The 27,261-nt window shown below is 49.3% G+C and overlaps 1 protein-coding gene across 3 annotated transcripts; it reads right to left on the reverse strand.

Moving 5' to 3' along the window:
• Window positions 1-256: 256 nt before the first annotated feature.
• On the reverse strand, window positions 257-26,841 carry Tmcc2 (transmembrane and coiled-coil domain family 2). Of its 3 annotated transcripts, none has more exons than XM_028764650.1 (4): window positions 26,323-26,841; window positions 4,137-5,077; window positions 2,757-2,892; window positions 257-1,765 (listed from the first exon to the last, which is right to left on the reverse strand). In XM_028764650.1, the coding sequence occupies exons 1-4, from the start codon at window positions 26,818-26,820 to the stop codon at window positions 1,454-1,456; spliced, it is 1,887 nt and encodes a 628-aa protein (XP_028620483.1). In that variant the 5' UTR covers window positions 26,821-26,841; the 3' UTR covers window positions 257-1,453. The 3 variants fall into 3 exon arrangements, with proteins under 3 accessions (XP_028620483.1, XP_028620486.1, XP_028620485.1); XM_028764653.1 differs by lacking the exon at window positions 26,323-26,841 and adding an exon at window positions 13,419-13,676; XM_028764652.1 differs by lacking the exon at window positions 26,323-26,841 and adding an exon at window positions 12,616-12,798 and having other exon boundaries at window positions 608-1,765.
• Between the last annotated feature and the right edge of the window lie 420 nt (window positions 26,842-27,261).

The raw sequence follows: 27,261 nt of genomic DNA on the forward strand, positions 1-27,261 counted from the left end.
CCTCTTGTGGCTACAACTGGTCATAGCAGCTTCTCCACAACCCTCCTGGGTGCTCCAGCAAAGCTGGGACTGGATGGAATGAGAGTCATATCATTTAAGTTGCTGAGAGCAAGGCAGGGGGCGGGGGGGGGGTGGATATGCCTCATTCAGTATGGAAGACAACATCCGGCCAACAGATGATACCCAGAATGCTTGAGTGTGGGGAGAAATCCTGTGATTTTTCAGAGACAGCGTAATCAGTCGACACTAGACAGGATGGTTTGAAAACATAGAGGATATTTATTTTTTAGGAAGGTCCACCACAGCTGGCAGGCACTGCTGTTCCTGCCTCATGGATTCCTCTCTCCTATTCTGAGAAATCCCCACTGTGCTTGGAAGGGCTCTTGGGGAGGCTGGGTTGTGCAGAATCGAACACAACACTCCAGAGCCTTAAGGAAATGACAAACATCCTCTTCCTCACGAAGACACACATATAAAATAAGTAGATATATATAAAAGAGGCCATGCCCCTCCTGTCCATCTGCTGGGGCTGCTTGGGAGAGTGGGCTACATAGCCACACGCCCCTTCTTCCAGCCAGGAACACCAGAGGATACATGGTCTGGAGTATGATGAACCAAGAGTAAGCCCCAGCTTCAGAGGCAGGATGGGCAGGGTCCTCTCCCTGGAGCCCAGCTGGGCAGAAGCAAGGGAAGGGTGGGAACAAATAAATAAATAAGTAAATAAATAAATAAATAAATAATTAGAACTCAACATGATCCCAGAGGTCTAAGGGTTTGGGCTGGAGGCTCAGGGCCCTTGGGGCCTGTTTTTCAGAAAAACAGCACACCCAGTGACAGGCAGAAAGATGAGCAGAGAAAACACAAACCCAAAGCCACACCCCACCCAGCCTCCAGAAACCAGTCCCAAACCAGCTCAAGTGGGAAGAGAAGCAGGGGAAGGGGAGGCTGAGCTCCCAGTGGCTGTGCTAAGCCTGCCGTCTGGCCCCAAGCCTGGGGACCCTTCCCTTTCTGCACTCTCTGGCTCAGCATAGCCTCCCACTGGTTTTCATCCAGGCCATCTCCATGGGAGGAAACTGTGGCTGCCTTGAAGATGGGCTCTTCCCCAGGGAATTTGAGACTAGCCTTCTATCGTAGTGGCTTTCATGACTAGAGCATCTTCCAGTCAGCCCAGAAAAGTCCCATGTGACTGCAAATCATTCAAATAATGCAGCCCCAGTGTTTCCTCACTGCTCCATTTGGCTGCGAGTGTCCCTGCTCCCTCCAGCCCAGAGCACCCTCTCCATAACCTTCAGGCTGAAAGGGAGATGGTGTCAGACAGACGCAGTGCAGAGAAGGGACAGTTAGGGGCCAAACAAGTCACATAGCAGACCCCAAGGAACTCAGGAGCCCCGGGCCCTCCTGGAGATTCATGTGGCCAGTGGAATCCGGAGAGCACGGGGTGGGACGGCGCTGCTCAGCTGGGCAACAGCACATGCTCTAGGAGGTAGGTGAGCGAGTCCCAGTGCTTCCAGAGTAGGAAGAGGACGAGGAGCAGGAGGGCGGTGCTGGTGATTCGGAGGCGTGTTCTCATGAGGGGCGTGATGAAGCTGGCAATGGTGGACACGAACACCAGCAGCACGGCCATGAGTGCCAGGATCACATTGATGAACTTGCCCAGCAGAGCACGCGCGTTGGCATTCTCCACCCCTTCTAACTGCACCACCTGCTGCTGCTGCTGCTGCAGCTCCAGCTTGGTGACACGGGTCAGGCAGGACTCCACTGCCTCCTGCAGGGGACAGAGGGTGGTACGTGGGAGCTTAGAGTGGACAGAGGCTAGACTGAGCCCAGTCTACCTGTGCTGATTCCAACAGGGCTTAAGTGTGACCTCCAGGGGAAGCTTGGTTTCTACATGGCAATGTTAGTGTAGCGAACACACTTTTAAAGTGTGTGTGTGTGTGTGTGTGTGTGTGTGTGTGTATCACTACTATAAAGAAATAAGTCACTGGTGGTATTGCTGGACTCTGAACTAGATTCTGTGAGAAAAAGTCTGACCCCCAAATCTTTCTGCCCCACCATGTGACAGTCCCTGCCCTGGGGAAGCTATAGCTATGAGGCCCTTACCAGCTCTAAGGAGAGGATGACTCCACACTCCCGGATCTCTAGAAGTGAGAGCTGGGCAGACTTTTTCTCTTTACAAATTATCCAACCTCATGCATCTTGCTACAGCAAAGAATAGACTAATATGCTACTGTACCAAGAAGGTGGCACCATACGGCCCCTCTTCAAGGCCAAGAAGGGCATAGGTTGATTAGCTGCGATTAGGAACAGAACTCTTTAATGATGACTGTTTGAGAAGATCTAAGGAAATGGAAGTCTTGCTTATTGATCCCAGCTCCATACTGAGGCAAAGAAATGCCTGGAAATAACAATTATTCATTGTAAACCTGTAAAGATGTGGCAAATGAAGGTGGCCTTAACCCACTGGTTTGCCTTTGTACAGTGCACATACTTGGGCAAGGACTTACCTTGCTCTTATGTCTACCCTATGAACACTCCCCTCTTTGGCTTCCTGTATCTATTGGTCCTATTGATAAGCCTCATTCCCCTCTTTGGCTTCCTGTACCTATTGGTCCCATGGATACACTACTTCTGCTCATAGTGTCCCATGTGATATGTCCACCCCGACGCTCTCACCTGTACCCTGAGCCTATGGATGGGGCAGTTTCTGTTGGCTCTATCAGCATATCAGGACCTCCCCAGGGTGGCTCTGGCCATACCTGGATATCCCGGGCCCTCTCGTAGGACTGGTAGGCCACCTTCTCCTCCATGCTGGCAAGCTCCTGCTTTAGGTTGGTCATCTCATTCTGGTGAAGCTCAGTCAGGTCATTCAGCTGCTCCTCCAGCCTCTCATACCTAGTAGAAAAAAGGGAGGTAACACTACTTCTTTGGCTACTAAGCTGTTCTCTCCCCAGGACCAAAGCGCCATTCAGTAGTGACATGCAGCCCACCCATGTGTCCAGTCCTGCTCTCATCTTAACCCCCGTGACAGCATAGCACTTCTCTGTGACAGCTCTGTGTAAGCGTTGACTGGCATTGCCTCAGAGAATTCTCACACAGCCTCATGAGACAGGAGGAGGTCGTCTGTATTGACAGATGGGAGAATGAGACAGAGACTAAGGAACCTGTCTGGGACCTCATGGCTCTTGTCAGGCAGTTCAGGATTAAGTGACTTCAACCCAGATTCCTAAACCCTGGCTACGATGCTCTCTGGGTAGCAGAGATCCTGGGGTATAGAAGATGTGACCCCTGCTCTGAAAAGCACCAAGTATCAAAAGATGACTCTAAAGTGAGGGTGGCTAGTTTTTAGGTGGGGTTCCCCTCAATTTTACAAACCATCATCTAGAAAGAAGTACTAAGAGCAAGGTCCCCCAAATCCCAGAGAGGGAGGAGGTGGGGGAGGACCAGACTCCAGTCCATTTGTGGAGTCTGAGGCATTCTAACTGTCCATTCACCCATCTATCTCCATGTTGCATTTATAGGTTGACTTCTTCAGTCTTTTCTTTTTTAAAAAAAACAAAAAACAAAAACCAAAAAACGGGGTTACAATGTAGCTCTGGCTGGCCTAGAGCTTACTGTATAGACTAAGCTGGTCTCAGTTCACAGAAATCTGCCTGCCTCTGCCTCCTGAGTGCTGGGATTAAAGGAGTACACCATTACACCTAGCCAGCTCATACACTCTTATAACCAGCCCATGAAGTCAATCAGTGTTACCCTCACTTCACAGCAGGGAAACCAGGTCCAGGGTGCTAGTTGCTTGTTTGTGGTACTAAAACCAAGATCTGCGATTTGAACCCAAGAAGCCACCTCCAAGGTTCTTTCTGAACAACAATCTCTCCAGAGGAGCATAGCTATGGTGCTGGCCCTTGCCTTAGTTTCTCCTTTGTGAATTAAGCACAGAACACTCCAAAGCATCATGAGACCAACAGAACCTTCCTTCCAGAGGTCTGGTGACCTCTCTTCCATACTGGAGAAAGTTCCTCAGAGGTTCCTTTTGGCATTGCTGGACCCTTCTGGACACTTCTCCAGTGGCCTCCACAGCTCAGAGCAGCTTCCTTACTTCCCACTGGACCCACACACAGAAGCCAGGAGGTACCCACCTGTAGCGCTCTTCCTGCAGGCACTGGGTCATGTAGGTGTAGTCCCTCTGCAGCTGAGTCTTCAAGTCCTCCATGGAGTCCTCCAGGTGTGACTGGCCCTCCTTTATTTCCCGCAGCTCTTCCAGCAGAGTGTCTAGATTTCCAGGGGCACCATAAAGAGTGTTGGATCTAGGGCTCCCCAGTGCGCCTCCTGGCCCAGCCCCAGAGTTGCTGCCTGCCCCAGCAGAGCTGGCACTGGCACTCGAGCATTCATCGTCACTGCCGTACTTGGGGCTGGACACCAATGTGGCACTGCCACTCAGCGCCCGGGCTGCCTCTTCAGGGGGTCCATCTTCCATAGGGTCCTTCAGGTGGGCGATGTTGTCAGCACTGCCGAACTTGTTACGAATGAGGCTGGCAAACTCCCGGGGCTTGGACACCACTGCGGTGTGGGTGGCTTGTGAGAGGCCAGAGAGACTGCCCTTGACACCCTCCACCACGCCACCCCCGAAGCCACTGATACCGGCACGCATGTTGGCACCCACATCCTTCAGCCCCTGCTGCATATCACGTAGCACATCCTTGGGCTGCCGTGAGGGCCCATTCTGCTCAATCTCCTTCAGGCGCCGACGGTAGTGCTCCAGCTTCTTGTGCAGCTGGGCGATGGTCTGGGCTGACTTCTGGTTTTTTTTTTCAAATACTTGCTTGATGCGTGACACCTGCTGCTTGTCCGCATTGTTGGCCAATTTCAGGTACTCTGCCACGTTATCATCCCGTGCCTCCTGCTCGATCTTGATCTGCTCAGTGATCTTCAGAATCTTTTGGTGCAGGTGGTCAATGGCAGCCTTAGTCCGCTGGGGGTCCGGCGCTCCTTCTGGCACATCCAGGCTGATGGGTCCATCAGTGTCACCATGGCCAGGGCCAGAGGGGAGGCTCAGGGCCACAAGATCTCCCTTGTCACCCTGGGAAGGAGGCAACCGCAAATAAATCATGAGACATGGGAAGGGTCTAGCCCAAGTTCTTCTCACAGTCCTGGACACCTCTGGGTGTGGCTTCTCTACCTAGACCATACATTCAGGGTGAAGTATACTTCAGTGGAAGAGCCTAAAGCTCTAGTGCTGGCCCCCATAGTGGCATGCCTTTATAAGTTTTTTCTCTGAAATGAAGTCTAAGCAGATCAGGTCTAAGTGTTCTAGCTACTGACTTGGGGACACACAGCTACAAAAAAGACAGAACCTTTTGTCCTGTGAACAGAGATAGTATGAGCTGTCTCTTTGGGTTCTCCTAATTAGGCTCCTGCCTTAAGCATTCCTCTCCTTCAGAGCCATGAAAGTCTACATGTCAGCTCCTGCCTTCCAGCCCTTGTACCGTGTTTTTACTAACAACCTGCATGGGTCCCTGGCCCTGTCAACAATCCTCCTAGGGTCTTCTGTTACCTTTCTGGTCATCAAAGGCATCAAAAATTCCTTTGATTCATGATGGCGGGGATTCTCAACCTCTCCCAGTCTCTCAGAGAAGAAAGTACTGGGAGTAGAGAGTATACCCACCCACACTGCTGGGCAGCTCCTGGAAGTGTAAAGACCCACAGGCCAAGAGAGGCTGGGGGTCTAGAAGAGTCGAGAAGTGAGAGAATGTTTAGGAAGGAAGGCAAGACCCTTTCCCCTTCCCATCAGACAGGCAGGCTTCCTGAGTACATCAGTGTGGCTCAGACTCAGAGGAACAAGAGGAGAGGCCGGAAAAAGAATGGGGGTGGGGTGGGGGGAGAAGAGAGCAGAAGGAGAGGGCAGAGAAGATATGAAGTCAGGACAGATGTGTGGGAAGGCTGGGAGCCCACTAACCCCAGTGTCCGAAGCTGAGTCCTGATACCTTATCCCTACACAGAGGAATCAAGGTCGGGTCAGATCACTGAGGGACAGGGGTGAAGTAAATTCCATGCTGTGAAAGGAATTAAACAAGAGAGAGCAGCCCAGTCACACACACAGGAACTGGAAACAGCCAGAGCTAACTCTAACTATAGGCAATAGTTATTGGAAAACATCATGCATAACAACAGTGCTGGCATCCCCAAGGAGGTGGGGAGGGGAATCTCTTAGGCTTTCTCAAGTCATGGATGCCCTAAGGATGCTAAGAGGACAATCTTTTGAAGCAAGGGCTTTCCTTCTGGTTTTATGTCTCCTCACCGTCTCAGCAGGTGTTTCTGTCTGAGGATTCTCTTTTTCAGATTCTGGCCTTTGAAACCCAACTCATGTCTCCCCAGAGCAATCCATCCCAAGGTCTGCTGCACCTTGTTGGACTTAACCCTCCTGCTCCCATCACTCCTTGCTCAATTCTTCTGTCTTTGCATGTATAAACAGTGGAATCATACCAGCTCTCACGTTTCATGGGAGAGTTACATGGATGGTGTCTCCTAAGTTCATGATAAATGACACATCTGAATCTAGGCAGATTTCTCTTCTGGGGGAGTGATGCCTACAATCAAGCTGGGCTAAAATGAAGAGATCATCAAAGCATATTACTCAATATCAACAGAACTATACAAAGTAAGTTCTCTAAGTAACACATGGCCTTACACTCCAAGAACTTGCCTTACCACAGATGTCCAACCCCCTTAACCTCTTCCCAGGCAAAGACTAGGCAGGCAATAAGTGTTGATGGAGATATGTTGGCAGTCTGGATGCTGCAGTTTACTCTTTGTGAATGGGGATAGTGGACAGACCAGACGAGAACAGCTGTGGGGTGAGGGAGGGTAGAGGAAAGCTGCAGGGGTATGCCTGCTGGGTTCTCTCTGGGGGTACAGTTGTTTACCTAGTACTTGATATTTGTCTGGCTTACACAGAAAACTCAGAGCAGATGCTGTACAGTGCCCAGAAATAAGGCTAGACATTCTTTTGTTTGTTTTGTTTTCTGTGTAGCCCTCAAACTCAGAGTTCTACCTGCCTCTGCCTCTGTAGTGCTGGGATTAAAGGCATGTACCGTCATTGCCAGGTGAGGCAAGACATTGTTGAGACCTCAAGGTAGCAGAAGGCTTGTGGCTGTCTGCCCTGGCTTCTCTGACCCCCAGGGCTGACAGAGGATCTAGGTTTTCTTTCCCTTGATGGCTCCTCTTACTTAAGTCTAGACTTCAGCTGGAGATCCAGCTTCCTTAAGCCCACAGTGCCTGCCCCCTGCTGTTGTGTCCCAGCCTCAGTATCTACACCATTCTCCTCAAGATGTCTAAGAAAGGTAGGCGTTCTTCATGGCCTGCTTTTTCCAAGTCGCTTTGTTTAGTGTTGTTTTGAGACAGAGTTTCACTCTGTAACCCAGGTTGGCTTGGAACTCACTATGAAGTCTGGCCTCTATAGTGCAGGCAGTACAGAGATCAGCCACTACCAAGACAGCCACAGAGGCATAAAGAAGATAGATAGATAGATAGATAGATAGATAGATAGATAGATAGACAGACAGATAGGGCAAGGGATCCCATTACAGATGGTTGTGAGCCACCATGTGGTTGCTGGAAATTGAACTCAAGACCTCTGGAAGAGTGGCCAGTGACCCACTGACCCAACTCTCCAGCCACAAAGAATCATATTTTAACAAGGAAAGGGACGTTAAGGAAGAAAAAGAAGAAAGTTTTTCAAGAGATGAAAAAGCCCATGAATAGGATTTGCAATAGAAGAATGCAAAGGGGCTGGGATGCAACTTGGTGGCTCAGCATTTGCCCAGGATATACAAGACCTTGGGTTCAAATCCTAGCATCTAAAAAAGGGATGGGGCTAACCTGATGTCTAGTGGTTAAGAGCACTTGTTTTTCTTACAAGAGACCTAGGTTTGGTTCCTAGTACCTACATGATGGTTCACAACCACTGTAACTCCAGTTCTAGGGGATCTGATGTCCTCTTCTGACCTCTGGGTGCACCAGGTGTACATGTATCCACACACACATGTAGGTAAACACTCACTACAGAAAATAAAAATAAATCTATTAAAACAAATAGCAACAGGATAGGATACAAGTCTGCGTGAGATAATGGAACAGGCCCTAGTTTGCAATCGGAAACAAGTTTGGAACCTTGGTCAGCTATGTTTCTTTGTAAGTACCGTTACCTGAGACTTGCTCTTCTCACCTAGAAGAAGGGGGAAGGATTCTACTTATTGCAAGGGGTTCTCAGAGGATAAAATGAGGTACTGAGTAAGGAGCATAAGGCAATTAGTTAAAAACAAATACAGATCTCCCAGTAGCTACTGTGGAAACCACAGACCCAGGATGTGGACCAGCCCTGAATAAGAATTAGTGTGTCTCTGATCTCTTATCAAAGGAGCGTCTTTGTGTAGTAGACAGACATTAATGCAGAGACCACAACTGGCCAATGCTACGGAATGCTCGGCTCTAAACAGCTCTTCAGTGGGACATCTATACCACTCCAACTCCAAAGGTTCAGAGAGAGTTCTTCAAGAGGGGGTGGGAAGTAAGAGCCACAGACAGTGGACATCTGCAGGGAACATTATTTGCTGGACACAACAGGGCCACAGCACACGTGAACTCAGTGGCTATGACAGCATGTACAAGACCTGTGTAGACATGATGAAGCCAGCCAAAGTCCCAGCATGCATGGGGAAGGGGTTCATGAAATCCTGCCCCTAACTGAGAGGCTATTGGCAACTGAGTTGCTGGATGAGGGACTGTACACTTTCTTCAGGATGTGGCCCTTGGACGACTCCCCATATTCCAGTAGATGGTTTTACCACAAAGCACTAAATGGGCTCAGTGTGTTTTAAGAAAGGAGAGAGAGTTCATGGAGTTGGAATCCTCGTGTCTTGCTGATGAGAAGGTGAGATGGTACAGCCAGTGGAGGGATACGGCATGATCGGTTCTCACCAAGTTAAAATACAGAATTATTTCATAACTGTTCAATTCAACTCTGAGGTGTGCCCCTGTTCTAGTTTGCTTTCTGCTGCTGTGATAAACACCATGACCAAAAGCAACTTGGGGAAAAAAGGGTTTATTTCACCTTCCAGGTTACAGTCCATCATAGAGGGAGCTCAAGGCAGGAGCTTGAAGCAGAAACCAATGGGGGAATGCTGCTTTCAAAATGCAGGAGCCTTTGGCTTGCTCAGCTACCTTTCTTATATAGCCCAGGCCCACCTGCCTAGGGATGCCCACAGTGGGCTGGGCGCTCCTACATCAATTAGCAATTGGGAAAATACCTCAGCTGGGAAGTGGTGGCTCATGCCTTTTAATACTAATACTCAGAAGGCAGAAGCAGGCAAATCTCTGAGATGGAAGCCATCCTTGTCTACAGAGCAAGTTCCAAGACAGCCAGGGCTAGATGGAGAAACCCTGTCTCAAAACAAAACAAAAACACCACAAACAAACAAACACCCCTCAAAAACATGACCATAGGCTAATCTGACCTAGGTAACTCCTCAGTTGAGGTTCCCTCTTCCCAGGGGGACACTGGGCTGTGTTAAGTTGACAGTTGAAGCTAACAGTGGCAATTCCAAAAGGAATTAAAAATCGTATTCAAAAATAGCATTCAAATAGACACTGGTACAAGTTCACAGTGGCACACTTCACAATAGCCAAAGGGTAGGCACAACTCAGAGATGGCATTTAAACCAATGAATGGGCTAGCGGAGTGAGACAATCCATATAATGGACTACTGTTTGGCCACAACAAGAAATGACATTCTGATAATGCCAGAACATAGACAAATATAAAAACCTGTTTGCTAAGCAGAGGCTATGTGCTGAATGCTTCCACTCTGTGAGACTTCCAGAGTGCTGAATCTACAGAGACAGAGACGACAGTTGCCAAGGGCAGGGGGAGCGAAGGGATGGGAAATGGGTGCCTAATGGGTATGGGGTCTCCCTGAGGATTACAGAGATGATCTGGAACTAGGAGGAGGTAAAGCTGTGCAGATGAGTGTGGAAGGGCAGGATCCACCCATTGTAGAGTAGCCTGCAGGAGGGTGTCTTGACCTCACTGCCTCATGATCATAAGAGAAGAATGCCCAACCAGAGCACCTCTCTCTTGCACTGAGAGAGGAACAGCACAGTGACTGAGTGCCTGTCATCAGCAGGTAGAAACTCCAGGTCCCCAGCTTGGAGCAGGGCCTGGCTGCAAAGACAGCTCCTCTCTCTAAACAGTGCAGAGCCTTCCTTAGCTTATTCTGCCAGCTACCAGTACCTCATCTGGAGTTGAAGCCCCCATAGCACGATCACCTTATTCTACCTGCCTGCCTGAGAAAGGCTGGTCCACTCTGTGGATACTTGACTTGGGAAGAATACCCATGAATAGGCTGAGCAGACTCTAAGGCAAGATCTGGCAAGGCAGATGCCAAGCAATGGGGAGTCCATGACATGACCTTACTTAAGAGAGCTTACTAGCCAGGGCTGCAGCTATACTGAAGTTTAAGACACACTGATTAATGTTCTGGCTAAGGCAACTGGAGTGATTTCTGAGTCTCTGGGGCCAGTTTTTCCTGTTTCTGTCTTGGCTTCAGTGAGATCTCTCCACAGTTCATGAATAGCTGGGCACCCTGTCTGCATAGCTTTGGTAGTGCCACAGACCTGTCTTCCTACCTTGCTTCTGCAATACAAACTGAAACTGGATTAGGTACACTGCCAAATTACAGAGGCTGCTGGCTCAGGACTTCCTCAGCCTTGGCTCCCAACATCCTCTGGGGTTCTCGCCTCTTCCTGGGCCTGAGTTCAGTGTCCTTGCATTAACCTGGCCATGAGACATTTGCCCTCCCCACTTCATGATAGCCCAGCATCCTGGAAGATAGCAGGCAAATGGTAGATACTATCAGGTAGCCTAAGTCAGGGAGAGAAAGGTAGTAGCTATGTGAATTCTCATTTCTTTCTTTATCAATATATGTACACAGGCCACAGGAATAGCCACTGCTTGTGAGGAGTTCATGCTTCTGTGCTTGTGTTCCCAAGGAGACCCATGACCTTACTACCTTGGAGCAGGAAGCCCAGGGTACCCACAGTGGGTTGGCATGTCTAGTTAGAAAGACAATAGTAAGATTACTCTTAAGAGGAGGGGGAGGAGGCAGAGGAGGAAAGAAACAGGTCTTTTGGTCTCCTGGGTTTCTCTTTAGGGGACATGTTCACTCTGATCTATCTATGTGCTTGGCCACACAGGTGGGACCGTGGGATGCTGCTCCTGAGGGTGGGGTCTGGCTTCCACTGCATCAGAGCTCAATAAGTGAGTGTGCAGGTTGAAGGAGGGGGAAGTTTGTCAGGACTAGTGACTCAGCAATGACTCAGCAGAGATGCTCTGACCTGGAGAGACTCTGTCCTGGAGAGACTCTGATTCTATCAACTCTTTGGGGATAAGGAACACTGATTTACTTTACTTTTAAAAATTAAGTCCCAGAGGATAAGGGGGTAAATCCAGACCAAGATGGAGAGGAAAACCCATGGCCCACTAAAATCTTCCAGCCTCAAAGAAACAGTTTGGACAATGGGAAAACTGAGAGGGGGCAGAAGGGAAGACTACTCCAGCCCCAGGATCTGAAGTCAGGAGCTGTCCCTGCTCCAACGCAGCAGGACTTACCTTATCAGACTGGTGGCTCTCTCTTCCCAGTGGGAACATATGGAGCCCGTGGAAATGTTAGCTCCAGCTTTGGATGGGTCATCATACTGATCCAAGCACTTCCAGGCAGGCAAAGGGATCATATGGGGGAAATACCCAAGGATGCCTAAGGGCTCTTTCTTCAGAGGTAGGGGGTTAGATGTCAGAGACTCAATAGGACAGCCAAAGGGCATACGTATATGTGGAGAGCGAGGTGGAAAGATCCCCATAGCAACGCCTCTAGCCACATGAGGAGACAAAGTATGCCCCCAGTGGCTTTGTAAGCCCTCTATTGCTTCCACAGGGGGATTGCTGTGTACAGACTACACACAGCGCCCATCCATCCCAAGGACTTGTGTAGCTGCCTATCTTTCATCAATGAGCCTCCTCCATCAGGCTTGCTCTGCCCGAGGAGCTACTCTGGTGCTGGTGGAGGCTCTCATCTCCCCATACTTTGGTTTCTGGCCCTGTTAGGGCTACTTCGTGGCTGCAGTCACAACTGCATCTTCCCGTCAGCCCTGGCCTTCCTGACAACAAAGCTCCTTTGTCCACATAAATGCCCACTGTTCTCCTGAGACTCTGGAGTTGCTCTTTCACTTCAGAGTCTCTTAAATTCTCCAGCAGTCAGACTCTAGAGACCCGAACTCTCTCTGGTCCATGGGGGTCAATGTTCCCGGAACCTCTCCATGTCCTTTTCCCTGCCACTTCTTCTGAACACAGAAGCAGCCATGGCTAGAAGCACCCTTTGCATTAAATGTCATGCCAGCTCCCCTGCATCCAGAGTTCTCTATAACTGGGCAGGGGAGAGGTTGATTCTGAGGAGCCCATGGAGGGAGCTTGCTGTTTGACAAGTTCAAGACATGGCTGTCCTTCATTCTATAACCCTACTCCATCTACCACATCAACGGCTTTCCTCCCCCCACCCAGAGCCTCACCTGTGTGGATACTGTTTCCCAAAACCGTGCTGGTGATGAAGTGCCAGGAGCTTTAAGGCTCCAGCTGTCTGAGGACAGTGCCAGGCTCCCCAATTCACAGTCCCTGGGCAGCACTGGGCTGGCTGTTGGGAGCCGGGGTCTTCGAGCAGGTGTGCCAAAACTCCCAGCCTCTGAAGCCGCCATCTCCAGTGTGAGTGAGGCCCAGCCAGGGATTAGGGGCGGATTGCTCTAGATTTTCTCCTCCCCCAGGGCACATGGCTGTTCTTTCCCATCTGGCAGGATATATGGAGGTCTCTCCAGCCAGAGAATGGAATGGTGATTAGGGACCTCTCTCCAGCCCAGTGTGTAGGAGAATGTTGTAGTGGGGCTAGCCGGGCCGTATGCAGGGGGTAGAAAAGTTAACAATTCACCCACCAGACAGGCACTGACCAGTTTCTCTCATGCCCAAAAATGTACACAGTGATCAGAAACCCTCTCCCAGCAGCTCGACAGACCAACTCTTTACTTCAGCCCATTTTGGAAGTAAGTCCTCAGAAGAGGTCCCACACAGAGCCCCCTCTTTCCCTGCTCAGCGACTTAAGGCATGGTCACTTCCACTCCAGATTCCTCAATAACGGCCTGGAGTCAGAAAACCTCAATAAGGGAACTCCTCTGTTCTGGGACTTTGTCCCAGGAACCCATTCTGCTCTGGACTACCTCCCGGCTTCTGCTTCATACCCTCTGCTTTCTGTGTCCCCCCCCCCCCCACACCAGCACTGCCCAGGCTGACACCACCCATGATACAACAAAGATGGCCAACTCACAGCAGTCTCTTTCTCCCTGGACTTCATCTGTATAGTCCTAGTAGGAAATCCTATTGGTCAGCAGAGGGGGCCAGAGGGCCACAGTTGAGGACAGCGAGTGGTGAGGAAGTAGATTCGTAGCCTGCAGAGTCCTAGGTCCACCTGTCTCTGTGAGCTTCCCAAGGCAGAAAACCCATACAGAGACTCTGCATGCATTTGAGCCTCAAGAAGCACATAGAGCTTAAATACTGAGGGTCAATGTGGCTCATACTGATGCAGCAGTCCCAAGTTCAAGAAGGTTCCAAGAGATAAGTAGGGCCCAGTGCTATCTCTAGGAGGCAGTGCCAAGTTTTGCAGCCAAAATCACCGAGACCAGGAATCCCCCACCCAGGGTTTTGGAAACTATACAAACATGTGTCAGCTGATGACTTAGGGTTTGTGAGGAGGCTGGCAAGACATAGCACACAGGTCTCCATGTCTAGAGCCATCTCTGACCTATGGGGCCTGGGAAAACGCTAAGCAGTTCCTCCTTTCATAAATAACCCCCCTTTATGTTTTGACAAGCACTGTTCCTTTTGTATTATGGTTATTAATAAAAAGTCTTGTTCTCTTTATTAAACTAAAGGAAGGAAAGGAGTAGACCTTCTGTTTATCTGGGCCCCTTCCTGTGACCATCATGAGGCAGATCTCCCCTGACAATGACAGCAGAGGATGGCGGCTGACTATCTATGGAAGTTCTCTGCAGCAGACTCATCCTAGGTGGGAATGAGTATGGCTTAAAATTCCTAACCCCAAGACAGCCCTTCCCTGTCCCCTTCTTTTGAGCCTCACCAAGTTAGGATTTTTAAGTTAAAAAAAAATCTAATTTATACGTGTGTATGTGAGTGCCTGTAGAAACCAAAGGCACTGGAATCTCTGAAGATGGAGTTACAGGTGTTCATGAGCCACCCGATATGGGTGTTAGGAACTAAGTTCAGGTCCTTTGGAGGAGCAAAATACTCATAATCTCTGAACTACCTCTTCAGCCCCAGAACTAAGATTTTAAAAAATTATTTCTTTTATTTTTTTGAGATTATAATATAATTATACAATTTCTCCCTTCCCTTTCCTCTCTCCAAACCTTCCCATATAACCCTCCTTGCAAATTTCATTGTTATATACATATAAGTATATATTTATTGGCCAAATGACTTTAAATTCACAACTTTAATGTACAATATAAAGTCTGTAATTGCTTTATATTTCTCACTGTGCTCCTTGTAAAGAGTTGAGTTTACACTTTCAGGCTTCATCGTCAGGAGGGATACCTCATTTTTCCACAGGGAAGGATAAGAGTGCGAAAACTGACCAGGACAGTACATGAGTATACAAAAGTACCAGAGCATCTAGACCCACAGGGCAGCTTACCATAGACATAAGAGCTTATCCTGGACCACCCGGGATCTGGTGAGCTGGGGGCCAGGGGTTATACAAGGCTCAGAGTACACACCAGCACAATATACTTTCTTGCCTTAAGGCCTTGGGCTTCCTGTGATTGCCTAGGAAAATCCCATGTCTCCCAAGGCACTCCCTTGTCTGTCTCTTTCTAAACATTCCTTTCCTTTTTCTTCTTAAAAATTGCATTTATTTCATTATCTATCTATCTATCTATCTATCTATCTATCTATCTATCTATGTGTGCACTGTATGCATTTGTGTGGGCACTTAGAACACAGCAAACATATGGAGGACAGAGGATATCCTGCTGGCGTTGGTGCTCTCCTTCCATAACTCAGGTTACCAAGCTTGGCAGCAGGTACCTTTACCCACTATCTCACTGGCCCATAACCTGAGGAAGAGTGGGCAGTGTCAGTGGCCACAGGAGACCAGAAATCAGGGAGGGCTAAGACCTGGGGTTTTCTCCCACTATCCCCAACTTCTTTTTTACTGTGGAGCTGTCTCTGACTGAGAGAGCTTCCTTCCCATACTTTCTGATCTAGAAAGCTCAGAAGAGCAGAAAAGGGTTTTGTTAGGCTGCATGGCATTAAGATGGCCTTGGGGAAAACTGCCCCCAAAGAACACTTCAGCTCCACTCCTGAAGCACCTGGTCACAATAGCAAACAGGAAGAGGGAGAGAAGAGCTTGGGATGAATTGGCCGTCTCTAAGAGAGAAGGAACAAATAGGGATTAGGGCAGTGTCTGCATAGCAAGCTGGCAGGCAGAGGTCCCTTTTCTCTATGAGGTTGTCCTTGTCTTTGTCCATGAGCAGAGACCCTCAATCTGCCATGGTGAGCTGCAGGGATCATTTGCAGGACCTTGTGTTTCAAGCTGGTTGCTCTAGCACTTTGGCTGAAAGCATCTACAGGTGCTACTGGTGTGTGTGTGTGTGTGTGTGTGTGTGTGTGTGTGTGTGTGTGAAGGACAGGAGTTAAAGGTGAGTATGTCTGTCAGGAAGATATGTGCAGAATGGGCTCTGTGGATGCTGAATTAACTCTGCAGGAGCCTGGCAGGGTGCTTGGGAGTCAAGATGGCTGATAGAGATCCTTACCCTGCTACCCACAAGCTATACAAGCTATGCAGCCTGCAGGGTGAGGCCAATGAACTGGAATGGGCACGGGGACCGCCACGGGCACAGGATGGAGAGAGTACGTAAGCTGTCTTAAAGGCTCTACAGCTGTGCCTCAGCCTTGCTAGCTGCCAATGGTACACGGAGCCTGACACACCTTACTGAAATAGGTTATTAGAACCAAGGGCCCCTCCCCACATGTGAATGTGTATACCCATGGACACATCACAGTTTCCCAGACAGTATCTTGACGACTTAGCCTGGAACAGAAAAGTAGCTGCCATCTAAAGTGAAGCTGAGAGGGTGGCAGGAAGACATGGGGCAAACTGCTGCGAGTATTCAAGCGAAGGCTCTGAAAGCTCATGAGTCACCAAGCAACTTTCCTTGCAAAGAAAATGTGCTGCTGGGTAAATGGCATGCGTACTTCCTAGTAAGTGCTGGCCATCCCTCTTGCTCCATGCTCTGGCCAAGGAAGAGGCAGCAGCATGGCAGAAGCAGCTGTCACCACCAGTCTACAGGCCTGGGAAGATGAGCTGCAGCAGGAGGTGTCTGGCTTCACCTTAGCCACACAGAGCTAAGTCTGGGGGCCATAGATGGGCTCACATCGTCCTGGAGCAGGAAGAGGGAAGGAGCCCAGGCCCTGGGCCCACACTCCTCTGCACGCTCGGCAGGACTCAGCTCTCACACTGGCTTCTTCCTCATTTAGCTTCTCCTTACATACATTTCCTCTTCACTTAATTTTGATACCAGGCCCTTATTTCTTTAATCTTTTTGTTTTCTTCTGCCTTGTTTTATTATTCTATCCCTTTTTTTAAAAAAAAAAAGCCAAATCATGCTATTTACTTTTTTTCCCCTCTCTTAAAAATATAAATAGGGTTGGGCATAGCTCAGTGGTAGAACACTTGCTTAGCATTCATGAAGCCCAGGGTTCGATTCCCTAGTACCACGGAACACAAATAAAATTAAGAACTGACTCAGCAGCATCCACACATGCTACAGAGTGAGAAGCCTGAGAATATGCTGAGAAGCAGCTAAATTCAGTTCCTTAGAAGACAAGATAAGGCCTTACACAAAGAATCCAGGGCTGCACATGTGTGGCAAGCAAAGCCCCAGCAAGGCTTCCTGGGAGGCTGGCAGCTTCCCTGATGCTCACCATGCCTCCCCTGGAAACAGGGGCCAGAGAAGTCATTACTCCACACTTTCTTTCAGACCTAACCAGGTCACCATTGGGTACTGCTTTCCCCTGGGAAGACAAGAGAATGGTTTATATTGTTCACTGAGAGCTGCAGCAATCAAGGAATGAGGGCAGGCAGGTACCCTAGGAGTATGTGAAGAGATACAGCCCCAGGAGCTGGAGCAGAAAACAGAAGGTGCAGCGAGGGGAATGCCATAGCACAGCATTGGCGTGCATACACCATGAGACCTTTCAGCTGCTTTCAGGAAGGGAGGCAGCATCTCCTCTACCTGCGGGGCCTGTGTTGACCTAATGTCTCAGATACTCTGAGGTGTCGGGGCAGGGTTATCATTCCTAGGCATGGGAATCTGGTCAGTGGAAACAACCATAGACCTTGCTTGTGTTGGACAAACCAAATTCACTTCTTTAATGGTACTCTGCTTCCCAGAGGGGGACTTACTGGGAACAGGCCCTGAAGAAAGTGACTCAGAGGAAATGGTATCTCCTTTCTGCACAATTTTTAGGACACAAAGTACCCTCTACCCGACCCCATTTGCCACAAATAATTGAGAACATTTTTTTTTTCCTAAGCAGGGGATTGAAACACAATTCCTGTAGGCTCCTGCTGACTCAAGGGCTCTGAGCTTACCAGGAGCTGATATGATTAAACAAGAAATATGCACAAAAGCACTCTGCAAACTGTAGCATGCTGTTTGACTGACTGTTGGTACCAGCATGTCCCAGAGGCATGCCTACAAGGCCAGTGAGTCCCCAAAAAGGTAAGTAGACAAGAACAGGGCGCAGGTAACATTTGAACTTGCCTTCTCGGGAGGTGAAGAAACCTTATATAATGAAGTTAATATTACAGGGCAAGGTTCGCCTTTCCAGCTGCCCTCAGGGGGCCGCTTGATCACAGTATCACTATGGATCTGATTTAGCTTTTGCTGAACATGCTGAATTATTCACTAGCTATGGAGAGCAAGCCAACTCTGGGGCTGGGGTAGGGGTATCAAGAAAGTTGTAAGGAAGAGAAAGGAATATACTGGAAACTAGACTGGCAGCTGGGGTCGGGGAACAAGGGGACACAGAGAACCTGCAGAATATTTGAGGAGCAAGGACCACTAGGATATGCTTGACGATCTGTTTGTGACATCCTGGCACCTGTCCCTGGAGGAAAAGGAGAGGTGGAAGAAGGCCTTAACCTAACCTCTCCACTATAGCTCAGGAGAGCCCCCAATTCTCTGAGAATCCTCAAAGGGCTGCAGTGGTGTGTGTTCTGTACCTCTGTTTTTATTCCAGAGTTTCTGCCCTGCAGGGATAACGCCAGAAAGTACAAACTGCATCGAGAACAAGACACAGATGCAGGGATCAGGTTAATGGTACTGTATTTCCATTGCCTCACCTGGCACAGAGGGACCAGGGTCACGTTTCTCATCTCAGGGATGTGGCAGATGCAGAGGAAGAGTGTTCTCGGTAGCTTGGAAATGTGTGCCAACTCCCATGACCCATGCCCACATCCCAGTGCTGGCTCCACACAGTCTGGAGCCTGATGACAGATCTCTGCTTACTGCTGACGGTTACTAGCTCTGGCTGAGAGCTCACACCCAAACCCAGAGCACACCTTCTTCGGTACAGCATGGCTGAGGGAGCCAAGGCTGAGAGGGGTAGAGATGGAGCCTTGGCTATAGTGTCCTACCTGTGTCTAGACTGGCATGATCTCAGCCCCATGGGCTACAGACAAAGAGCTCATTTCCCACAGGCCCTGGCCTGAGCTTAGTAACAGGGGTTAGGTAACAGTGGAGTTGTCCAACTCATACACAGTATCTTGGCCAAGTACGCTCCAGAATCCAGAGCTAATCAGGAGGACAGAGTATTTCCACCCAGAGAGAAGATCAGTGGGGTAGGGGAAAGGCAAAAGAAGGCTGCCTTAGAAGCCAGGAGTGTACTGGGGCAAGTAGTCCCAGCTTTAGTTCTGAAAGAAATTGTGCTTATGACATCTGGCGGCAAGGGCAATCTTTATTCTTTGGCCCCTCTCACATCTAAACAGACCCACAACAAGGTGAAAGACTTCGTCTGAACATGAGGAATTAAATCACACTAAAGTAGATCTTGGTTCTCTAGGCACAACAGGATATATAGGGCGGCAGGGGGCTCAATGTTTACTGAGCTGGCGCGCACTGGTTTAAGGCAATCAAAGCTACCCAGCCTTGGCTTGGTGGGTGCTTGGAAGCACTGCACAGTTCCAGAAGGTCCTCCAAAGAGTAGAACAGATGCCTCTGTGCAAGGGAACCTTCCAGAGACTAAAAAGGGGGCAAAGAGAAGGAATGGGGGAGAGGAGTGGACTGAGATGGTGACGGTCCTCCTCACTTGGAAGGTAGCAGTACTATATGGGAACAATATTTGTGTGAATTAGCTGAACAACTGGTCTGACCCTGGAACAAAGTTATTATAGCCCCTGTACAGCCAGGCCTAGGATGGCAGGGCCTCGTGGAGGAGTAGTCCGAGGGCTTCCAGTGCCTAGGATGGCAGGGCCTCGTGGAGGAGTAGTCCGAGGGCCTCCAGTGCCTAGGGGGTGTGTTTGGAAACCTCTCTCAGCAATCAGCCCCGCCCAGCACTGAGCCAGCAGACTGTTAGACATAAATAAACCAGGGCCCTCTGGGTATCTGCCAAAAATTCAGTCTTCTTGGCAAGAGGTGGGGCTAAGGGTGGGCCCCTTCCCTCACCATCCTGAAAGTAAACAGGGAACTTATTTACATGGGGTGGGGAAATTTTGCTGATGGATAAATCCTTGGGAAGTACACAAGATGTCCTCTATCTGCCTGGGCTAGGAGTTGAGCTGCACCTCATGGCTTTCCCCTCCACTGTCTGTCACTAGAGATAACACCTGTAAGTTATAGCAAACTGTTCATGTAGGACAACCTCACCCCTTACCACCTCAGCCTGACTCACCACCTCACCCCTTGTGTGACTATGGAGACCCTATTCCTTCACCGTAGCTCACCCCTGGGGCAGCAGGGCAGAGTTCACTGGCTGGAGGATTCTCTCAAAGCTGTACAGACTCTGGCCTTCATGGCTCCTCAACCAGAGGACAGAAAGGAAGGCAGGACCAAGCCAAGGTCAGAAGCTAGCCACACAGCTGGCTCCCATGTCATTCTCCTCTCGCCAGCCTCCAGCATGATACTTTGCAGTGGTCCAGGATGGGCAAGGCTGGGTGGGGAGTGTAGAGACAGCTGAGGAGAGGAAAGATTCTGAAGGATGCCCAACCACACACAGAAAGAGGAAACAAAAAGAACAGGAGCTCCTTTTGAAAAGAGAAAAAGGAAATGAAAGGGAGAGGGGGAGGGGGATGGGGATGGGGATACGGAGTGGGAGGGGAAGGGGAGTGAGAGGTATGGAATATGTCTCCTTTACTTTCAGTGGAGCCAAATGGCCTAACCTAGCTAGTGCCTCCTTCTCCATGCCCCAGGGCTGGTTCCCCAAACTTAGGGCCACACACAATGCTACCTTCTTTGTCTACTCATCTGTGATGACCCAGTCCACTGACAAATGATTTTCCCCTACTTGACATATAAGTAAGACTGAGAGTGTTGACCTTTCTCAGTGTCACACACATAATGGAAAGCAGAAGGGTGGGGTTAAGGGAGAATGATGTTGTTTTTAATAGGGAAATAACCAAAGGCAGACATTAGCTGGGTCTGAAGGAACAAATGATAGCCCAGCTCCCACCATCAGGACTAATTACTGTCCTGTGAGGCCCCAATTTGTCTCTGCCACACCCTACTCCTTCAAGTAAGAGCTCTATATCCCTGACTTTCTCTGAGTGGGTTCTGTGTGAGCCCTTGCAGGGCCAGTCAGGAACCCTAGCTGCCTTCGGGTGTTTTGATAACTCAAGCCCTACCAGGGTGCTCTGGTCTAAAAGCCAGCTGGTGAGTTACAAACAATGGTGAGGGGTGTGGAGACTGGGGGAGGCTTATGAATTAAAAATAGAAGCTAGTAATCGCCAGGGAGCCCACAAGAGAGCATGTGGGTTGTGTTTACTAGAGAGAAGAATACTTCCTATTCATACCCAGACCACACGCTTCTCACGCCAGCCAATGGCCTCTGGGTCTGCAGAATCAGATGATGGTGCTTAAAGCTTTAAGGTGGCTAAAAGATCCTTCTTCCAAGGACAGGAAGGCAATTCTTTCTCCTCAAGACCCCCCAAGGCCACACCCATCTCTAGAGGGACAGCCCCTGGTCCAGCAAGTCTATACCTTAGGAAGAAATAGTGCCTCTTTCTCAAGACCTAGCTGGATGCTCTGAATAAGCAGCCCCTCCCTTCTTGAAGTACTTAGTCTTCACTTATGAAATAGTTTGTTATGGAGGTGGACCAGGCATACAGCATCAGAGCTCACAATTCCAAATCAGAACAGAGATAAGAAGCCAGGCTTGGTGACACACACCTTTAACTCCTGGACTTGGAAGGCAGAGGCAGGTGGATCTGTAAGAGCTAGCCTGGTTCATATAGCAAGTTCCAGCCAAGGCTACACAGTGAGACCCTGCAGATAGATAGATAGATAGATAGATAGATAGATAGATAGATAGATAGATAGATAGCAAAAGTTAAATCTTAAAGAAAAAGAATAGGGAAGAATGGCCTGGAGAGATGGCACAGCAGGTAAGAACACTAGGCTGCCCTTCCGGAGGACCCAGGTTCAATTCCCAGCATCTATATGGCAATTAATAACAAGCAGCCATTTCACCAGCCATCCCCCAGTTAGGTTACCCAAGGCTTTGGGTCTGGCCTTCCATATACAGTGAGAAGAAATTCTCTTCCCACACATCATCCAGACACAGTGTCAAGATAAACAATGAGATGGGAAAGCCCCCAGAAAGCTGTCCAGCTGGTAACCTGCTCAAAGTTCCCCTGGTCTCTGCCTTCCAAAGCCGCAATCATCACTGGATTCTGAAGGTGACTACTGTCCACCTATTATTCCCTGTCTTCCCAGGAAGCTAGAGAACTCTAGGGGAACCCTAATTAACTGGAGGTTCCAAGGACTACCTCCCCCATCCCACAAATTCAAGTCCCTCCTGTGACAGGATTTTTCTAAATAAAAACTTGAAACACTCAGTGACTCACCCATGAGAGGTGGGCCCGGCTGCTGCTGTACAGGCAGAGCTTTCTCATTAAGGGCTGAACAACCTGGTTCCAGCTGGTGTATCCCACCAGCTCTTGGGTTCAGGAGGCCACGGCCTTGCAGCCAAGTGCAACCAGACCTCCCCCTGACTGCACACTTCTCCCAGGAGAAGCCAGGCTTGCAAACGCAGTCCCATCATTTTAAATGCTATCTATATGCTGACACCTCCCAAATTTATGCCTCCAGGTTGGATCTCTCCCCAGGACTCCAGACTTGTTCATCCTGCTGCTTATTTGGCATTTCTACAGGGGTGTTTAATAGCTGCCTCAAACTTAACACAGCCAAAACCTAGCTCTGCCTGCATCCCACCAAAGGAATTGCTGTTCAGTTTGCCACTTTCCTTGCTGTTCAGCTCACAGAACTGCAGCCAGGCCCCAAACCATGAGCCATCTATGACTTCTCCTGTCCTGTCATGTACCATACCCAATCCATCAGATACCCCAGGCCTTGACATCTGAAGCAAATTGAGAGTTCAGCCAACATCCTTACTACAGCCATTCCACGCCAAACACCAGCCCCTCTGGAATACACACCAGCTTCCTACCAGACCCCTGGCTTAACCCTGTCACACTATCAAGTCAGTTCTCACAGGCCAGAACCAGTAATCTTGTATCAAATTTTCTAGCACTTCTATCACTTGAGGGAAAAAATAATAATCATAAGTCCTTTTCCTGGCATATTGGGCCAATGTAATCTGTAGTGTCCCCACTCTCCCCAGCCCCCAGCCCAGCCTGTCCCAGATTTTATGCTGTGATCTCTGCTTTGCTGCCTCTACTCTCTATCTGCACATTGTCAGAGAGGCTTTTCTGACCAACCTATCAAAATAGTATGCCCACCCACATTCTCTGCCTTCATGCTCCACTTCTATTTTGCTTCTTAGCACTCTTACTACCAAATACATCCAGTAGTCACGGGTGGTTATCTCCTCCTGCCAGGATGGGTGATCCCTCACAGCAGGAAGTTTTTCTTTCATTCATTGAAGTTTCCTTCATGCCTAGAATGGTACCTGGCACGTAGAAGATGCTCAATAAATATTATCAAATAAAGGGGAACACAGGGAGGCACAAATGAAAGCGCTCAAGAAGGGAGGGGGCATATGCTGACTTATGGCTGCTGGCTGCTAGGGACCGGTGTCCCAGGACCATCTGTAGGAAGTCCTTTTACTTGAAGAAATGTAGAATCAGTGTTACATGTAGAACATATGAAATGACTCAACAACTCATGGTCACAAATGGTTGCAAAGTCATGCTGGGTGTGATAATTCTTTCAAAGCAAAACCTTGGGTCTGACAAGTTGGTGGCTGAACCACCACTGATAACCAGTGCCAGCTACACAGGTAGGACAGCCTGGCCTGGTGGGAAGAAATGCACCGGATTTGGGATTAGGATCCCCAGGTTTATACAACTGTGCCACAGGTTCTGAGTTCTGTGTTTAACAAGGCATACCTCTCTTTGGATATATATCAAAATTTAGGCTCTCAGAGTATGGCTCATCTGCCTTAAGAAACTATTTTAATGAATTCACAAAAAGAATTGTCTATCTTGGAAGAACATCAAGCCAAACCTGAGCCACTGTCCACCCAGTGCAGGTGGGCAGTGACAGCTGAGTGCACTAACTACCAAATAATCCTGAGAGAATAAGCCTAAGAGCCGAGATGCACAAGAAGTCACAGTCGGTATTAAAAAGCTCTGGATTTTGTATGCAAAGTTGGGCTGGTGACCATCTGTAGTAGAAACAACACTACACTTGAGTGTTCTCGGAACCGTGTTGCTAGAGATAGCACTAACCTGTCACTCCCAAACGGGGCTCCACAGTCACCCAGCATTTCCCCTACTTTGCTCTTTCCACTGTGCCCATCTTCTGTGGTCCATCCTCCATAGGTAGGTAGCTGCCCATCAGCAGGCCCTCCCTGTAGCTCCTCTTCCCAGGGCAGCCCCATTCCCCATAGCTCCTGTGCTCTAGAAGTAGGGCCATCTACTTCCTCCAGCTCTCGTGGGCAGACCAGCCTTCAGCTTTGCGCTCCCTGCTGTAGCAAGTTTCCTTCCTCTGGCCTCCACACACCAGGCTGCCTTTACGTCTCTCTGACCACCGCCATCATTCACCAAGCAATGCCTGTGTTCATAGCTTCCCCTCTACCAAGCGAATCACTTAGCCTCTGAGCTTCTGACACATCAAATTAAATCTCTTTCCATTCCTTCCTTGTCTGGGCCATATCTCCCATTTCTCAAGATACCAAATCCTTTATTCTTCTCCTAAGGATCAAATCTAGGACCTGGTACATGCTAACATACTCTACCACTGAACTGTACCCCTAGTCCTTGTTTTATTGAGAGCCTCACTATGTAACTCAGGTTGGTCTTGAACTCATGACCCTCCTGCCTTAGCCTCACTAGTGCTGGGATTATAGGTATGTACATTTACACCTAACCAAGTTTCCAGTTCTTAATTCCCAATGGCACCCCTGTCTCCAGCTCCTCCTTATGCTCTCTCAATGCACTTGCTCTTTAACCCCTGAACATCCCCATCTCTTCTCCACATCAGCTTTCTTCAGCTCCTTTGCAAGCCAAGATTTTGTGCTAGCTCTGCCATCTTTGCCTTTATCATTTCTCCCACCAATCCTTCAGCTCTTTATCTCCTGATAGAGTCCATGAGAGAGGAAATAAATTACAGCTCTGGAGCCTTGGAGGGGCACCCAGGTGTGTGGGAGCAAATCTGCAGAGAGAGACACACAGCTATGGTCCAAGAAAAGAGGGAAGGAGGGGAAAACCTATGTGGCACAAGCAGCAAGCAGGGCAGAGTGGCTGCCTGTCCCTTCTATATCAGTGGGATCTGGCCGTAGCCTCTTCACTCAAAACAACGTCCCCTTGAGGATCTACCTCACCCACAGCAGTGACTTAAACCCCAATGCTGCTTTTACCTGCCAGCCCACCCCCGAGGCCCACTGCCAGTACCTGCAACAGGAGAGCCCCTCTCCCAGAGCCTGCTTCCTCTCCCCATCATTTGCTTTGCTTTCCTTAGCCTTTCTCCACTGATTCTGACTCCCCAGTATGTTGTGAATTTCTCCCCTTTCCATCTCATGGCTACAGTTGCTGTAATAACGGTTCCCTTGGCTCCTCCCCCCATCCCCTTGCCTAATCTACTGCTTGCTGTCCTAATCACCCTCTGTGTCCTCTTCCCTGCCTAGCAGCCTTCCATAGCTTCATCTGACTCCCAGATGGACACGACATGACCCTCTGTGCTCCTGCCTCTGCCTCCCTGAGTCTCCACAAGCAAGCACATGCTGCCAGCTCCCTTGCTTTGCTGCATACCAACCTTCCCTGCCTCCGTCAAGATTAAGTTCAGTCGAGTCCTGCAGAAAGTCTCTGGCCAATTCCCCTCCACCCTCACTGCCTACTGTGCTTCTAAGCTCCAAGGCATCCATCAAAGCCTTTCCACTCATCCACCAGTGTTTCTAAACACTGGGTGGCATGAGATCAGCCACACTGGTTTGTTCCCTCCTGTAACATCCAATAAACACTCACTTAACATTTGCTACACAAATAAACAAAGGAGTTGGATACATTCATGAAGTGCCAAGTAACACTTCATGGATTCCTTCCCTTCTTTTTCAGTTGGTAATAATCACAGTAAAGATATTTTGCCAGGTTCCAGTCCAGGAAGTTACCTATGCTAACTCTTTACTCTCCTTGCCCCCGTTTTCAATTGGCAATACAGAAGAGCAAAGAGATACAGTGGCTAGTTAATGTTGCTAGTAAGAAGGATAGCTAGGCCTCAGTCGCCTCAAAACATGTTTAAGGGAAAAAAAACCCGAAATTACTATCAGCCTGGGCAAACGACCATTTTTGAAAAAACAATCCCCTAGACAAACAAAAATTAGCCCCTGGGATAATGCACTCCCGTGTTTGGCTTGTTCATATCCTGACTCCTCAGTCAGGACAGATAACAGGGTAGCAAGTATCAGCAGTGCCAATCAGAGCACCAGGTCTACCTCAGAGGTTTCATTGTGGCTCTCCTTTCACCCAGACTTACCTTGTCCCCAATGTTCTCTGCCTCCTCAGCCAGGAAGTATGCACTGCTGCCATCAGCCAGGAGCAAGGCGGTGTCGGTGGTAGAGGAGGAACGGGGTCGGCCCTGGTGCTGGTGCAGGATGGCGGCCAGGCTGCTGTCCTGGGGGGCCTTACGAAGCAGGTGAGGACTGCCACGCTGTGGCTCCAGGGAACTGCTCTTGGCACGGCGGCCACCGCTCCCGCCACTGCTGTGCAGGCTGGCGCCCCGCTTGATGGAGGGCCTGGAACGGATTTGCTGTAACACCCGGTTGAAAGCAGTAGGTCGGGCAGGCAGGTCGTGCAGGGACACTGCATAGGAGACGCGGTGCATCTCTGGGGAGCGTTCCTTCTCATCTGGGGAGTCCTGATCAGATAGGCCCTGCTGTTGCAGCTGTTGCTGGGCCTCCTGAGACGCCTGGTGCTCCCTCTCCCGTGACCTTCGGCGGCTGTGAAACAGGTGCTTCAGGCCGTGGCCAAACATGGAGCCCTCTGAGAGCTGTTGGATTTTCTTAAGGGGAAAGATGAAAAGCCCTGGTTAATTGAAAGCTCCTGGATGCCTTGTCAGTTGGGGGTTGAAGGTGGTTCTATTCATAAAAGACCAGAGCAGCTAGTACAGACATCTGAACGCAGGGATCCTTATGGGTGGCCTGCCATGCCTACAAGGTCATCTACCCTTCGGTTCCTACAGTAAGTTCAGATTTCTAAACAAGATGTTCTCAGGCTGTAGCCTGTGGCTTAGTAGCACCCAAGTAGTACATAGACATTCCTGGGGCTATATCCTTCTCAACTGCTCTCCCCAGCCTCATTACCTCCTTTCCTCTATGTCAGACTGTCCTTCAGGCTGCACTGAGGCATTGAGACCACCAAACATCCCTTCCCACAGAGGTCTCATTGTGACACTCCTTGGAAAAAGCAGGTCCAT

Source organism: Grammomys surdaster, unplaced genomic scaffold (genome assembly GCF_004785775.1).
Source record: "Grammomys surdaster isolate TR1022 unplaced genomic scaffold, NIH_TR_1.0 145, whole genome shotgun sequence".
NCBI lineage: Eukaryota > Metazoa > Chordata > Mammalia > Rodentia > Muridae > Grammomys > Grammomys surdaster.